General features: G+C 40.2%; 1 protein-coding gene across 1 annotated transcript in view; it reads left to right on the forward strand.

Annotated features, from left to right (window-relative positions):
* The window catches only part of FREM2 (FRAS1 related extracellular matrix 2), a 363685-nt gene that overhangs the window by 12886 nt on the left and 333925 nt on the right, over nucleotides 1-16874 (forward strand). The window contains exon 2 of the mRNA XM_008160427.3: nucleotides 6982-7071. Within this exon, the coding sequence (XP_008158649.2) occupies nucleotides 6982-7071 (90 nt within the window). The remainder of the gene's footprint in view (nucleotides 1-6981; nucleotides 7072-16874) is intronic.

The following is a 16874-nucleotide window of genomic DNA, read 5'->3' on the forward strand; positions in this document are numbered from 1 at the left end:
TAGTAATAATATAAGTATAAACTCTATGTTTCATGTACTCCCAACTGTAAACCTACTTTTGTCCACCCTATATATTGGAGGATAGTAAATGTTACTTCAAATCACTTCTCTGACCAGAAAAAGAATTCCAATATTAAAGATTATTTTAAAGAAATTTTAGGATGAAGACAGGCAAATGTGCTGTTTCATTACAGGTGTTGCTCTTACTAACTTGGACTCACCATGGTCATATGTAAATGAAGAGTAATAGTAAATCCTATATAATAAAGATATAATATGCAAATTGACCCTCACACTCTCACACAGATGGCTGCCCCCATGTGGTCAAAGATGGCCGGCAGGGGAGGGTAATTGTAGGTGATCAGGCCAGCAGGGGAGGTTAGTTAGGGGTGAACAGGCTGGCAGGGGAGGGCAGTTGGGGCTGAACAGGTTGGCAGGGGAGGGCAGTTAGGGGTGACCAGGCCGGCAAGGGTGGTCAGTTGGGGGAGACCAGGTCTGCAGGGGAGGGCAGTGAGGGGTGACCAGGTCTGCAGGGGAGGGCAGTTGGGGACGGGGCTGCAGGCCAGTCAGGGTGGTGGGTGCCCATTGGGGGTGGGGCCGACCCAGGGGAGGGGCTACTGGCCCCACCCCCTGATCAGGCCAGTTTGCTGGCCGCAGTGGGCATCATAGTGACTGGTCATTGGTCGTTCCGGTTGTTACAGATGCTGGCTTTTTATTTATATAGATGACTTGAGACTATGCTTTGTAAAATAATTTTCTTACATATAATGCCTGTAAATGTGATAGCATAAACTTAGTAAACCTCTTTTTATTTTAATTGAATTGATTGTGATGACACTGGTTAACAAAATTATACAGGTTTCAGATGCACAATTCTACAATACATAATTTGTACACTATTTTGCATGTTCACCACCCCATGTTAAGTCTCCATCTATCACCATTTATCCATCTATACCTTTCTCCTCCTAGCCCCACCCACCCTCTTTCCTGGAAACCACCACACTGTTGCCATGTCCATGAGTTCTTTATCATTTGTTTTTCTTTTTTGCTCAAGCCCTTCACCCTCCCCACCCAACCACCACCCCTGACAGGTGTCAGCTTGCTCTCTATCCATGAGTCTGTCTCTATTTTGCTTGTTAATTCATTAGATCGACATATAAGTGAAATTATATCATATTTATCTTTCTCTGATTGGCTTATTCCCCTTAGCATAATGCTCTCCAGGTCCATCCATGCCATCACAAGAATGAATTTCTTTGTCTTTTATAGCCAAGTAGTATTCCATTGTGTAAATGTACCATAGCTTCTTTATCCTCCCATCTACTGTTCAACACTTGGGCTGCTTCCAAGTCTTGACTATTATAGAGGCCTGATGCATGAAATTTTTGCATGGGTAGGGTCCTTAGGCCTGGCTGGGAATCAGGGCTGATATGTGGGGCGACCAGCAGGGCGATCAGGGGGCCCCCCACTGGCACCCGCCTTGGCCGGCCTGGGGCCTGTGGGCTGGGGGCAGCTCCTGCGTTGAGCGTCTGCCCCCTTGTGGTCAGTGTGAATTATAGTGACCAGTCATTCCGCTGGTCATTCCACTGGTCGGTCAATTTGCATATTAGGCTTTTATTATATAGGATAGGATGGTACAATGAACACAGGGGTGCATATATTCTTTAAAATTTGTGTTTTGGTTTTCTTCAGATAAATTTCCAGATGTAGAATTGCTTGGTTATAAGGCAGTTCTATTTTTAATTTCTTGAGGCACCTCCATACTGTTCCCCACAGTGGCTGTATCAATATTCATTCCCACCAACAGTGCACAAGCATTCCTTTTTCTCCACACCCTTGCCTATACTTGTTGGTTGTTGATTTATTGATGATAGCCATTCTTCTAGGTATGAGAGGATATCTTGTGGTTTGAACTCGCATTCCTCTGACTATTAGTGACGTTGAGCATCTTTTCATAGTTTAAGGATCAATCTGTATGTCCTCTTTGGAGACGTATGTATTCAGATCCTTTGCCCATTTTTGAATTGGATTGTTTGTTTGTGCCGCGCCAGCACAGCCAAGGGTTCGGGGAGCCTGAGCGGGGGCGACGAAGGATGGAGAAATGACAGACAAAGAGAAAAAGCTGGGTTTAGGTGGATCTTCTGTGCCTTGATGAGGCCACAGACAGATCAAGACTGCAAAGCTGAGGCTTTATTTATTGTCAGGGACAAACAAGGCAATTGACAATGTTGTTGTAAGTTTCACTTGTTTTGGCAGCACTTGCTGCCCCTCCCACAGCCCATTAGCTACCCAGGAAAGATCTAGGGAGCAGTCACAAGATCAAGCTTAATTATGCTTAGAGGACTGAGCCCTCCAAGCTGGAACTTGTTTGTGACTTTGCCAGCAGGTCAGTCCAAGGCTTAACCCTATAACCACTTCCTACATTTGTTTTTTTGGTATTGAGTTTTATAAGTTCTTTACAAATTTTGGATATTAACTTCTTATCAGATGTATTGGCGAACATGTTTTTCCATTTAGTGGGTTGTCTTTTCACTTTGTTGATGGTTTCTTTTGCTATACAAAAGCTTTTTAGTTTGATGTAGTCCCATTTTTCTTTTGTTCCCCTTCCCTAATAGATATATCAGAAAAAAATATTGCTACAAGAAGTGTCCAAGAATGGCCCTTTTACATTTCTTGTAATACTGGTTTGGTAACAAACTCCTTTACTTTGTCTTGTTGGGGGGGCTTTTTATTGTTACTATTTTAAATGATAGCCTTACTAGCTAAAGTAGCTTTGGTTGTAGGTTGTTACTTTTCATCATTTTGAATATTTCATGTCAAGCCCTTCCAGTTTGAAACATTTCTGTTGAGAAATCAGCTGACAGTCTTATGGGAGTTCCCTTTAGGTAACTACCTTTTTCATATGGCTTTTAAGATTCCCTCTTTGTCTTTTATCTTTGACATTTTAATTATGATGTGTCTTGGTGTGAGCCTCTTTAGGCCCTTCTTACTTGGGACTCTTTGCACTACCTGAACTGTGTGTCTTTTGCCTTTACCAGGTTAGGGAAGTGTTTGGTCATTATTTCTTCAAGTGTTCTTTTTTTTAAAATTTCTTTATTGATTGTGGTATTACATATGTGTCCTTATTCTCCCATTACCCCCAACTACCCCCGAGTCATGCCCTTACCCCCCTGTTGTCTGTGTCCATTGATTAGGCTTATATGCATTCATATAAGTCCTTTGGTTGATCTCTCTCTCTTACCCCCACCATCCCCTACCTTCCCTGAGGTTTGAGGTTCTGATCGATGTTTCTCTCCCTCTGAATCTGTTTTTGTTCAACAGTTTATGTTGTTCATTATATTGCATAAATGAGTGAGATCATGTGATAATTTATCTTTCTCTGCCTGGCTTATTTCATTTAGCATAATGCTCTCCAGCTCCATCCATGTTGTTGCAAATGGTAAGAACTCCTTCTTTTTTACCGCAGCATAGTATTCCATCATGTAGATGTACCACAGTTTTTTAATCCACTCATCTGCTGATGGGCACTTAGGCTGTTTCCAAATCTTAGCTATGGTGAATTGTGCTGCTATGAACATAGGGGTGCATATATCCTTTCTGATTCATGTTTCTAGTTTCTTGGGATATAGTCCTAGAAGTGGCATTGCAGGGTCAAATGGGAGTTTCATATTTAGTTTTTTGAGGAAACTCCATACTGTTCTCCACAGTGGCTGCACCAGTCTGCATTCCCACCAGCAGTGCACGACGGTTCCTTTTTCTCTGCATCCTCGCCAGCACTTGTCATTTGTTGATTTGTTGATGATAGCCATTCTGACAGGTGTGAGATGGTACCACATTGTTGTTTTGATTTGTATCTCTCGGATGATTAGTGACTTTGAGCAGGTTTTCATATGTCTCTTGGCCTTCCTACTGTCTTCTTTAGAAAAGTATCTATTTAGGTCAGTTGCCCATTTTTTGATTGGGTTGTTTAACTTCCTTTTGTTAAGTTGTATGAGTTCCCTATAAATGTTGGAGATTAAACCCTAATCGTTGATATCATTGGCAAATATGTTCTCCCATGCAGTGGGCTTTATTGTTGTTTTGTTGATGGTTTCCTTTGCTGTGCAAAAGCTTTTTATTTTGATGTAGTCCCATTTTTTTTATTTTCTCCTTAGTTTCTATTGCCCTAGGAGCAGTATCAGTGAAGAAATTGCTTCAGCATATGTCTGAGATTTCGCTGCCTGCAGATTCCTCTAGTATTTTTATGGTTTCCCGTCGTATCTTCAAGTGTTCTTGATCATTGCTTTCTCTTCTCCTGATACCCCTATGATGTGGATGTTGTTATGCTTCATGTTGTCCAAAAGGCCTCTTAACCTATACTTTTTTAAAAAATTCTTTCTTTTGCTATTCTGATTGGGTATTTATTCTACCTTTTCTTCTAAATAGCTGCTTCAATCCTCTGCTTTATCCAACCAACTATTTATTCCTCCCAGGGTACTAGTATTCTTCATTTTACATATCATATTCTTCATTTATGACCTTTACTATTTTTTCTATGTCCTTTTTATAACCATTTCTTTGAACTCTATATCTGATAAATTGCTTGTCTCCATTTCATTTAGCTCTTTCGATGGAGATTTCTTTTGTTCTTTCATTGGGGGCCTGTTTCTTAGTTTCCTCATTTTGGCTGCCTCTTTGTGTGTGTTTCTATGTATTAGATAGATCTGATTTGACTTCCAGTCTTCTTGGGATGCCCTAATGTAGTAGGTGTCCTGTTGGGTCGAGTGGTGCAGTCTCTTATATCACCTGAGCCGGGTGCTCTGGGAATGTCCCTTGTGTAGGTTATGTAGGCCCTCCTGTTGTAATTTAATATTGATTGATATTGGCCCATTTGTGTGTGGGATTGACTTTCAGGCTAGCTGACTGTGAAGCTCAACCTTGGCCATGGTGTACAAGCTGCTATGCAGGTGCTGACTCCACATTGCTTTAATTTACCTCAGTAGGGTTTAGTGCCTGCCAAGTTTTCCCTTTGGATATGCTACTTGTGAAGCTTATTGGAATCTTTTCTATTTTTGTTTGAAGCTGGCCACTAGGTGTGTTGGTTCTGGGCCTCTTGGGAGGCACTTGGTTGCAGGCCACTGTCTGATGCTGCCTGTAATTGGCCTCAGGAAACCTGTTTGGAGCTAACAGCAAACCACAGTTTGTGACTGCCTCTTCTGTGGCTGGGTACACAGGGCAAGGACTAAGATATGCACCAAGGCTGGCTTTTACCAGCACCAGGCCTGAGGGCAGGTCACCACAAGTCCCAAGGCACCCAGAGTTCAGCCTTTCCTGCCTCCACCTGCAGTCCACCTGTTAAGCTCAGTCACTGAAAGAACCTCTGGCTGTCCTCCTCAGCAGGGTGTAACATCCACAGGGTGGGGTGAGAGGAAGTTCAGAGTGTGGGGCTATTGCTTTCCCCTAGACTGATGCCACACAGAACAGAATGTTGCACTTACAAAAGATGGCGTCTATGGTATGGGAGAATGACTCAGCACAGAGATTTCGGTGGCTATCCCTTCAGGTCCCTCCCAAAACCACAAACCCTAGACTCCTCATGCAACTCTAGTTCTCTCTGCCCTCTGCCCTCCATCCATCAGGGACCAGGGTGAGTGGCTACAAGAAAAATTTTGTGCATTGGCCCTTTAAGAGGATCCTGTGCCTCTAGCCATTTCTCCCTGGTAAACAGAAACCCTGTTACTTTTCATAGCCTGATGTTGGTGACTCTGTTGCTCTGGGCTGGAGAGCCTAACTTGGAGTTTAGACTTTATGCTCCTCAGGCAGATCTTCCACAGCTGAGATATCCCTTCAGAACTTGAGCCACCACTCGTGGGAGCAGGACCAACCCTTTTTGTATCTCTGCCTTTCCCACCAGTCTCAATGTGGCTTCCTCTGTAAGTTTATGGTTATAAGACTTCTCTTTAGCTACTGTGCAGTTGGTTATTCAGGATGATTGTTCTATAATTTAGTTGTAATTCCTGTTTGGTCCTGGGAAGAGGTGAGTATAGCTTCCACCTATTCTGTCATCTTGGATCCTACTCTTAGTAGAGTTCTTAAGAGATGGAAAAACAATAGAGAATACATGAGACAAATAAATATTACATATCATTGTTGATGGAATTTTTAGTTATGTTCTTGATTTTACACAGCCTTGGAAATAACTACTTACTGCTTAAAGTCAATCAAATAATGGTTTATTTTGAGTATCACAGAACAGAGTATTTGTTTTATTGTTTTCTGTGTTGCATCATTAAGGAGAGGAACTGGTAAAATGAATGAATAAGTTGTAAGAATTGTATTTTAGTCAATATTAAAAACAAATAATGCCAGGGAATTTGATAGCTAATGTAGGAAGCAACAGAAAGAGCATTTCTGAGACAGAATAATTTTTTTTTCCTATGAATAAAGTTTTTAGATATTATTAGATTTTTTTAAATTTAATGTTCTCTCATGTTAGTTATTTCAATCTGGGATCCTAAAAAAATTCTGATTTTTTTTTTCTTTCAAAATTTGTACTGTTTAACACCAGAAGTCTGCTAAACTACAAGTGGTAAGAAAGTTAGCTTGAGGGAGGGCAGGGTAACCTCTTTCCTCTTAGGGCCAGTCCTATAGGGAGACAATGGGTGTGATTTCAGTAGTGCCAGGAAATCTGTCATGCTTCCAAATATCTTTCTTTCTACCTGTCATGGAGCCTGACAGTCCATATTTAGGCAGTGACTTCTTTGGTGCATGAACATGCAAATGCCATTGAAAAGGGCAACTCCTTGCTATTGTTATAACCTAATTCTTATATTCTGTATAAAGAATCAGATTTCTATGGGATAGCTGAAATCCAGAAATAAGATAGCACTGTTTCCCTTAGGAAAAGAAGGGGATGGGGATAGTTACAACCAATAGGATTTCATAAGTCATCAATTTTGCCCTAGTGACTAATCATCTTGTTCTTTGGTTATTTTCTAGCTGACATTGATGACATGAAAATATGCTACGTTTTAAGAGAAGGGGCTAATGCCACAAGTGATATATTCCAATTTACAGTTGAAGATAGTGGTAAGTTTGTCACTCTCTTTTTAGTATAAACAAGGAGAGTGATTTTCATTGGTAGCTCTTTGATATTACAAGGAATCTGTATCAAGTGTTATTTTATGCTCACCTGATTTTATACTAAGTAAATTTGGTATTTGCTATATTATATTCTCAATCTGATACAGTGCTACTCTGCAATAATTTTATTTTATTTCTTTATTGATTAAGGTATTACATATGTGTCCTTATTCCCCCATTATCTGCAATAATTTTAGATACATGTTCTAATTATGTTATTTTTGTTTTATGATTTATAAAGCACTAAAAAGAAATATCTGTATAAATAGGATTTCCATTTTCAGTTGTTCAGATTATTCTGTGTATGAGGCTGCCTGCTTGAGGTGACAAGAGGGTATTGGAATTTAGCCCAGCTCCACTTGCAAGCCATTTGCTTACCTGGGTGTCCCTAAGGGGTATGTCTACTCATGTACAAATTAGAACAAGTTGCCTTTTTCTAATTTGCACAAGGGTACTGTGTGGTTTAGTGCTGGTGAAAAATACGTTGCTTTCACCAAGGAATTGGTGCTAAATAAATGTGTTTAAATCTCACCAATCTCAGTATGTCTGATGACTTTCTTATTTGGGGGATTTTGTGACTTAGTCTAGATAAACTTTTCCTTGGTGACGACAGAAGGACACTGTAGAGAATAGGATATGATCTGTAATCGAAGTCCCCTTTGCAATATTATCGTCATTTCTCCTTCAAAGCTTTGACTGCTGCTCAGACTCTTTTCAGTTCTCTTCCTAACCCTGTAGACGAGGAGAGAAAAAGGCTGCCTCCAGGTTGATTTAAAAGGATGTTTCTGTTCTCACCTGCTCCTAAGAGAAGCAGGAAGAATGTGTGTTGTATGAATAGGACATAAGAAGTGAGGGAATATGTGTAAGAGAGAAGAGAGAGGGAGAAAAGAAATAATTCAGATTGATTCATCTGCTACCATGTGATGTTTTTAAAATGGCATGCTATTATGTCATCTATCTAAAAAAGATTACATGCTTACTCTTTACATGTTTTGAAACAGTAAATAACATTTATTTAAAATATCTTTGGCCCTAACTGGTTTGGCTCAGTGGATAGAGCGTCTACCTGCAGACTGAAGGGTCCCAGGTTCGATTCCCAAGGGCATGTACCTTGGTTGCAGGCACGTCCCTAGTAGGGGCTGTGCAGGAGGCAGCTGAGCGATGTTTCTCTCTCACTGATGTTTCTAACTCTCTATCCCTTTCCCTTCCTCTCTGTAAAAAAAAAATCAATAAAATATATTAAAATATCTTTGGATGTAACATGATCACAACACTGAAAAATGAAATCTGCTGGGACTGTGCCAGTCAGTGAGGCTAAAAAGTGTTAACTTGGGTTCAACTAGTTTGTTTCTACCCCAAGTCAGATATTTAAGAAAGTTAATGCTTTGTTTTTATAGTAACCAAATCATATTTAAGTATTCTGTTTGTTGATAAGTGAATCTTAGAATAAAATAAAATTTTAAAAAGGAAGCCAACTCTGCTCAAATGAGAAATTCTAGTCAGTAAACTTTATAGTGAGATGCTAATATAATCTAAATTAATGTAGCTCATTAACATTTAAAGACTAAATTATTGGTTCAAGACACCATGTTTATTTTAAGTAATGACTGAGTAAACCTCAATAGTAAAATTATGATTTTCTTTAAAATTGCAAAAAAAACCCCACTAAAATCCAAAAACCTACTTTTTTCTCATCCTGTATATATAAATACTCTATAACTCTGTACTTTTTTCCCTCTTAGCTAGATGGAATGGTAGCAGTTACTTTAAAATTTGTCTCTATATTCAAATTTTTGGAAAAATTTTAAGTTAGGAATGATTAGCTGAAGAGACTGGTTTTATTTTTGGATTTGTTGAAAATGTGGCTGAGCTCATAAAGATTGTTTTTATGGAAATAAGAACTAAATCATTTCAGGAGCTTTTTCTAAACTAGGGTTTTCATGTGTGAGAGAAAAATTCCAGAGATGGGTTTACCTTTATTCTCCCTACTGACATGGCATTACTTACATATTTGATATTTTTGACACTTCTCTAAGAAATGTATGTCTCAGGAACTATGGAAGGTACTTAAATGGATGAGTATTCTTGTTTTGGAGAGATTTAGATCTCAGAGAAGCCAGGTGACTTCTCCAAATGTGTTCATCTACCCAGGAAGTAACAGAGCTCTCTCAAGGGTACTTATTCTTCCCAGCTAGGTAGTGATAGACTTTTGAACCAGTGGGTCTACTGAACTTAGTTGTAGTGATTTATGATCATCTACTTCATATCATGATAGTAAGCATATTCATAAACATGCTCATGAATTTTAGTATTTCATATCTGGGAAGCAAGTCAAGGTACCATGGCATAAAATTAGGAACTTTCTATGCCAAATTTTCTTTCAATCAACTAAATATATCTCTTCAAGTCATCAAGATTAATTTTAAGATAATAACTAAACAAAGAAATTACTGGGACAAATATAATCATCAAATAACCTTAAAAATAAAATATAACTTTTAATTTTAGGAGTCAAGAATGAGACAAAAGATCGAGGAGAACAGAAAGCTAAAAATATTTTGTTTCAGACTTAATTATTCTATATAATAATCCTATATAATAAAAGGGTAATACGCAAATTGACCCTAGTGGCGGAACGAGCAGAATGACCGTTTGGCCAGTCACTATGAAGCACACTGACCGCCTCTCAGTCCCTTTCCCCGGCCATAAGGCTCTAATTGCCTGATGGCAAACAGGGAACCCAGGATGGGTGGCAGTGGGGGGCGGGGCCGGGGAAGATGGCCCTGATCGCAGGCCAGGCCTAGGGACGAATTTTGTATGCCAGGCCTCTAGTATTATCATAAGAACCCGCTAGCCACAGAATTCTTCTGTTATGATGTGAAAATGGATGAGGACCACCTATCACTAATGAAATGGTGCTTAGAACAGAGTTATTACTTTTTATTTTTGGAGGCAATGACCAAATGACAGGTCTAAAGAGTATGTTATTTGAAGAACAGATAATGTCAAGATTTTTACTTAGGGAGTTTAGATTTGATAAATGTTGGTTAATATAGCATATATACACACAAACACAAAGATTCTTGTATCTTAGGGTTCTTCCAATTAGGCTATTTACTCTTATATTTGGTTTATTATTATTCATTAGAGGCCCGGTGCACGAAATTTGTGCACGGGGTTGGGGTGTGTGTCCCTCAGCCCAGCCTGCAGCCTCTCCAATCTGGAACCCCTCAAGGGATGTCTGACTGCCCGTTTAGGCCCAATCACAACCCAGGACTGCTGGCTCCCAACCACTCACCTGCCTGCCTGATTGCCCTTAACTGCTTCTGCCTGCCAACCTGATCAGTCCCTAACCACTCCCCTGCCAGCCTGATTGATGCCTAACTGCTCCCCTGCTGGCCTGATTGCCCCTAACTGCCCCTCCCCTGCTGGCCTGGTCACCCCTAACTGCCCTCCCCTGCCAGCCTGGTTGCCCCTAACTGCCCTTCCCTGCTGGCCTGGTCCCACCCAACTGCCCACCCCTGTCAGCATGGTTGCCCCCAACTGCCCTCCCCTGCAGGCCTGGTTGCCCCTAACTCTCCTCCCCTGCAGGCCTGGTTCCTCCCAACTGCCCTCCCCTGCAGGCCTGGTCTTTCCCAACTGCCCTCCCCTTCTGGCCCAGTGACCCCTAACTGCCCTCCCCTGCCAGCCTGGTCCCCCCCAACTGCTCTCCCCTGCAGGCGTGGTCCCTCTCAACTGCCCTCCCCTGCTGGCCTGATCGCCCACATCTGCCCTCCCCTGCCGGCCATTTTGTGTTGGCCATCTTGTGTCCACATGGAGGCAGCCATCTTTGACCACATGGGGGCAGCCATCTTGTGTGTTGGAGTGATGGCCAATTTATTTATTACTCTTTTATTAGGTAGGATTAAATTTTGCCTACATAGCATCCCTGAGAGCTTGGTAAAAACAAATAAACAATAAAATAAAATATTCCTATTTGGGAGACTGAGTCATGGAAATAGGTAACTGACCTTCCTTAAATTGCATAACCAGGCAGCTAGTGGCCAATTAAAATCTCATATTTCTTTCCTCAAAAAATAACTTTAGTGCTTACTCAGGATAGGTGTGGGGCAGGGAGCAGGAGGATGGTAATTTGAACTTTTTTGGGTTCTCCAGGCCTAGTTTTTAGGAAAGTTTAATAGATAAGCATGAAGTCAGGATAGGATTGGCTAATGAAGAAAAAGTTCTGTGTCCTCTGGAGTGTAAATTTTTGCTTTAGAATACTTTAAAAGTCACTTTGTCCTAAAATTTGTAATATTCTTTCTTGGCATCATACTATATTATTTTTAAAGCTACACATAAAAATATTTATTCTTTCTAAAGTTCAAATAAACACAAATCAAATCAATCTTAAGGTACCATTTTTATACCTATTTTATCAATTAAATTACAAAAAACCCTTTTTTAAAAATCACTTAATACACAGTCCAGTCAGGGTAGCTCAGTGGTTGAGCATCAACCAAGAGGTCACTGGTTCGATTCCTGGTCAGGGTACTGCCAGAGTTCTGGGCTTCATCCCCAGTAGGCGACATGCAGGAGGCAGGTGATCTATGTTTCTCTCTCATTGATGTTTCCATCTCTCTCTCTAAAAATCAGTAAAAAACACATTTTTTAAAATATCCTTTAAAAAGTCACTTAATACAGGGATTATAATGAAACAGGTACACTGAATGCAATCTGTAAAATTGTAAACTGAGAAAATGCTTTTGAAGAAAAATCTGTGAGTATATAGTTGGAGTCATGAAGGCTCTAATATTCTATTCCACTTGAAACATAGCTCAACAGAAGGAAAATATTATAAGCACATGTATGTCACCAAGTAAAAACAAAAAAATCTAGAAATTAAATTCCCAATAAAAATAGAAAAAGCTTTTTAGTAATGGCATCAACATAACAAAATATGCAGCTCTTAAAATTTATAATTATAAAGTCTATCATAGAGTAATGTTAAAGTGATCTCTTAGTAATGAAATGTGTTTATTGGAAAATTAGTGTAGAATATGAAAATATTATATCAAAATATATTCAGGTATTCTGGGGCCTGTCAACATATGCAGACTCATAGTTACTATTTATAAGGGCAAACTCAAGTCGGGAAATATGCTGCCATTATCTGTGGCTTCATTTAAGGAGCTTGTGAAAATGAGTGTATGTAGCAATTACCTATGGATTAGCTAAACCATCACTATTTTGTTTTTACCCTTTATGTCTTCATGATGTCTTCCTAAGGATAACTCATAATAATAACCACAGACATGAAAAATACATTCTCCTTTGATAATTGCCTCTTTGAATTCTAATTTCAGATCTAGTACTCCAGAATTTTGTGGAAAGAAATAAAGCATGTATTCTTTTATTTCCTTTATAACCAAATATAGTATTTTTAGCTGATTTGCTCTCAGCATTAAACTCTGTAATTTTCCTACAAAGTATTCTAACATGAAAGTGCTTCTGTCTCTTTTTAGTTTTCTCTACAAGGAACTCTTCTAGCTCTTTATTATGACATGAAAGCCAGTCTCACATAATTATTCCAGATATGTTCCACCCTCAACCCTAATGACTGTTAATCACTCTTCAACACCAGGCCCAAATGTCATTTCCCCTCCAAAGTTAGTCACACCCTTTTTTGCGTGCTTCTATTCCTACTTTTATTTACAACCCAAATGGTTGCATTCTTATTATGTGGGAATGTGAAGACCTTCATTAGTAGAGAAGGACCAAAAAGGTTTCATTGATCCTTGTATTGTAGAGCTTAAAGCAGGGTTGAACACATGGTAAATATTTAACAAATATTAAAATGAATGTATAAATAAATGGGGAAAAGAAGCTCTTTTAAAATATAAGGATCGATTAAATAGTATTCTAACAAATGCTACACATAATTCCCATTGTACCTTTTACATTCCTTTAGAACAATCTGTTATCCTAGCATTAATTTAAATCCCTGTGGCACAAAGAAAGATTTTTAGTAAAGCTTTTACATTTTGCTGTTAATCCTCACCTGGGATATTTCTTCCCATAGATTTTTAGAGAGAGTGTAAAGGAGGGGAAGAGAGCAAGAGAAACATTGATGTGAGAGAGGCACATCGATTGGTTGCCTCCCTTATGTGCCCCAACTGGGGCCTGGGATAAAGCCTGCAACTGAAGTATGTACCCTTGACCGGAATCCAACCTGTGGCCCTTCAGTCTGCGGGCCAATGCTCTAACCATAGAGCCAAACCAGCCAGGGCAAGCTTCCACATTTTTAAATTTTCTTATTGTTATTATTTTTCAATCTTTATTGCTGAAGGTATTACATAGGTCCTCCTTTCCCCCCCATTAATCTCTTCTAGACTGCTCTAGTCCCCTTCTCCCCCAGGCCCTCACCATCCCATTCATTGTGTCCACAGATTATGCATATATGTATACAAGTTCGTGTATTGATTCCTTCCCATCCACACTCCCTATTTCATTTTTTAAACACATGAAATTGAACACTGTGAAAATTTCTTTGAAACGTTTGGTAAAATACACTTAAGGTTGAATAGATTCACAGTAACTGTAAATCCAAAGCTGATGTTATTGTGAAAAATTCATTTCAGAAGAAAAAAGTTGTCAGTTTATTATATAAACACTAGAGGCCTGGTGCATGAAATTCGTGCACGGGAGGGGGGTGTCCCTCACCCCGACCTGTACCCTCTTGCAATCCAGGACCTCTGGCTCCTAACAGCTCACTTGCCTGCCTGCCCGATCCCCCTAACTGCCCTGCCCTGCCAGCCTGATGCCCATAATTGCCCTCCCCTACTGGCCTGATCCCCCTAACTGCCCTCTCCTGCCAGACTGGTCGCCCCTATTAATTTTTTTTTTTAAATCTTATTCCCTTCACACACAATTGTATTTGTCTTCCTTATTGGCGTTTCCCTGTCACACAATTTTTCTCTCTCCTTTTGTAACACTTTTTCCTACTGACTCATCATTTATAAACTTTTCTTTCCTCCTTATTTCCTACTCTGTTCCATCATCCTTCTTCCCATCTTTCTCCTACCCTCCCTCCCTCCCCACATTCCTTCTTTCCTTTATCTTTACCCCTGGCCTTCCTCCCCTTTTCATTCCTTCCCACCTTAATTTTTTCTTCACTTCCTCCCTCAGACCGGCTTTGCTCCCTCCCCCATTTCTTCCTTCTTCCCATTCTCCTTTTAAGCTCTACCGGCTCCCCTGTAAAACTTTTCTTCCCTCCCTCTTTCTCTCTCCACATTTTTCTCTACTTATTTCCACTGTTTTAATATCTATCTACTTGCCTGTTTATTCACTATCATTTATCTTTTTTCTTTTCTAACTCCTACTTTTAGAATCTGTCCACAGTACACAACTATACTTGATTTTCATTATAGCTCCTACAGTTCACTCACACATTCTCTTTCCTTCTTTAACTCTGCTCTCTACCGACTCCTTTATAAAGTTCTTCCCTCCCTCCTTCCCTTCTTAAAGCTTCCGTTGGGGGGGGGGCGTTAACCCCCAGCCCAGGGCTCAGCCCCAGCCAGGTGTTCGCCGCCTCCCCCTTTCTCAGCCTCCCCGCCACTTTCCTGGTCCCATTCCCTGCCTGGGATGACTGGCCGAGTGAGTGTGGCCAAGGCCCATGCGGCCTGGGTGCTGCTGCCGCGAAGCAGGAACGCCTCTGCCCAGAAGGCCTCGGATCGTCCTCCACTCTGTTCTGGACCTGTGGGTGCCTCCCAGCCAATGGCTGCACTGCCCTCCTCCACACCACCTGCACCCTGCCCCTCGCTGGGCGCACTTGCTCTGCCCCCCCACAGTAGCCACCCCCTTCTGTGTGCAATTTCCTTCCCCTTCTATTATATCCTATCCTACCCCAGGCCTGAGCAAAGGGTGGGGACACAGCCTGCTGATCCAGTCATGACCCGTGATGCTGTAACGGACAAATTTGCATATTCCTCTATTGTTAGATTAGATTTATACTATTTAAAAAGGAAGTAAACATTTTCTATGCATCTCTGAAATCTTAAGTATTTTTAATTAACCCATATTTTTGCCTCATGTGATTTGAGACAACATTATGAAGGGTAGAGAGTAGAAAGCTATATTAGCATAAAGTATCCTCAGTCCTTATTAAAAAGTCATTATATAAGTTTTTATTACTTTCTTGTTCCTTTGCTTGTTTTTAGTCTCAAGGCCTCACAATTATATCCCATATATTTATTTTTAGGCATAAGAAATAATTAGTATATGTGACCATCTAGCTTCATATAGTGAGTAGAAAGAGCCCTATGAAAATTGGTTTGCTGCTTTCTTGTTTGAATTCTTATATGGCATGGGCATGCAGTTGAAGAGAGTTCTGTTCTCAGGTCTTGGCACTGAAACTGGGGTGTCAGACATTATATCTGTGTTGGCCATTATAACTAATCTGTTTCATAGCCAGATACTTCCTGCTGCTGCTGTCTTTGATTATGCCTTTTGGTGACCAATCTTCCACTCACCAAGATCCTTAATTTATATGCTTTTGAAATATATAAAAAGCAACTTGACATAGTTGAAGAAGCTAAAAACTGATTTCTGTAAATGAAATGTCTGCTAAAGTCAAGGCTTTCAGATTTTATTCTATATTTGACAACTGAATATCCAGATACAAAGAGACTGGAAGTTCTTCATTCTAGTTAGAAGAAGCACAAGTTTTTGCTTAAAGGTGACCAGTAACTTTAGGGTTTTAAGAAAAGTCATTATTGATAATTAGCCTTAATTTAAAGTAAGGGTCAGAAAATATAAGGGCCATAGTCAGAAAACAAGGCCTGAATAAGATCATACAGACATATTCAGCTTAGAGAAACAAAGAAAATGTTCTTGGCAATAAAATTAATTGCTGGTAACATGAGAACCAAAGGAAAGATAATGCCTTAGGGAGCTATAACAAGACTGTGAAGTAATGTCAGGCACTGATACAAATATTTTTACTCTGTAAGAGAGCATAAGATCTATTACAATAAAGACCCTGGAATGTAGTGTTGGCTATTATGGCAAAGTATTTATAAACCTTCCTTTTTCCATTGAGCAAAACTGTTTAGGTTATCAAGGATTTTCTATATCAGATTTCTGCCTTTAAAAGTATCACTCTATAACAGTGATGGGCAACCTTTTGAGCTTGGTGTGTCAAACTTCACCAAAAAACTGAGCATAACTCGGGTAGTGTGTCACTTTGAGGAAAAAACTAACTCCAAGACTCTAGTCGCAAATGTTTCATCCACAGGAGCAGCAAGTGCTTCATCCTCGGCATGCGGCCGCGTGTCATCAGAAATGGCTACGCACGTCAGTGCTGACACGCGTGTCATAGGTTCGCCATCACTGCTCTATAAGGTACCTGTAATGTCCATTAAAGAAGATACACCTTTTAAATAGAAAAGTATAAACTAAAGATTATTATTTATTATTCTTTTGGTTCATTTCAAAATCCTATATAATCTACACTAATTAAAGAGAAAGATGCAAATTGACTGTACCTTCGTGACGCCCACCAGCCAATCAGGAGTGAGTATGCAAATTAACCCAACAAATATGGCGGGATTAATTTGCATATGCAGGCGCTGAACAGCCAGGGGCAGGATGCTTGCATCATCGCCATGGCGATGACACAGGTGTTCCACACTGCCCCAGCCGCTCCAGGCCTCTGGGCTGCGTGAAAAGATGGCTTCGGGCCAGAGCAAAGGCAGAAAGGCGGCTCCAGC

This window comes from Eptesicus fuscus, chromosome 8, assembly GCF_027574615.1.
Source record: "Eptesicus fuscus isolate TK198812 chromosome 8, DD_ASM_mEF_20220401, whole genome shotgun sequence".
Lineage (NCBI taxonomy): Eukaryota > Metazoa > Chordata > Mammalia > Chiroptera > Vespertilionidae > Eptesicus > Eptesicus fuscus.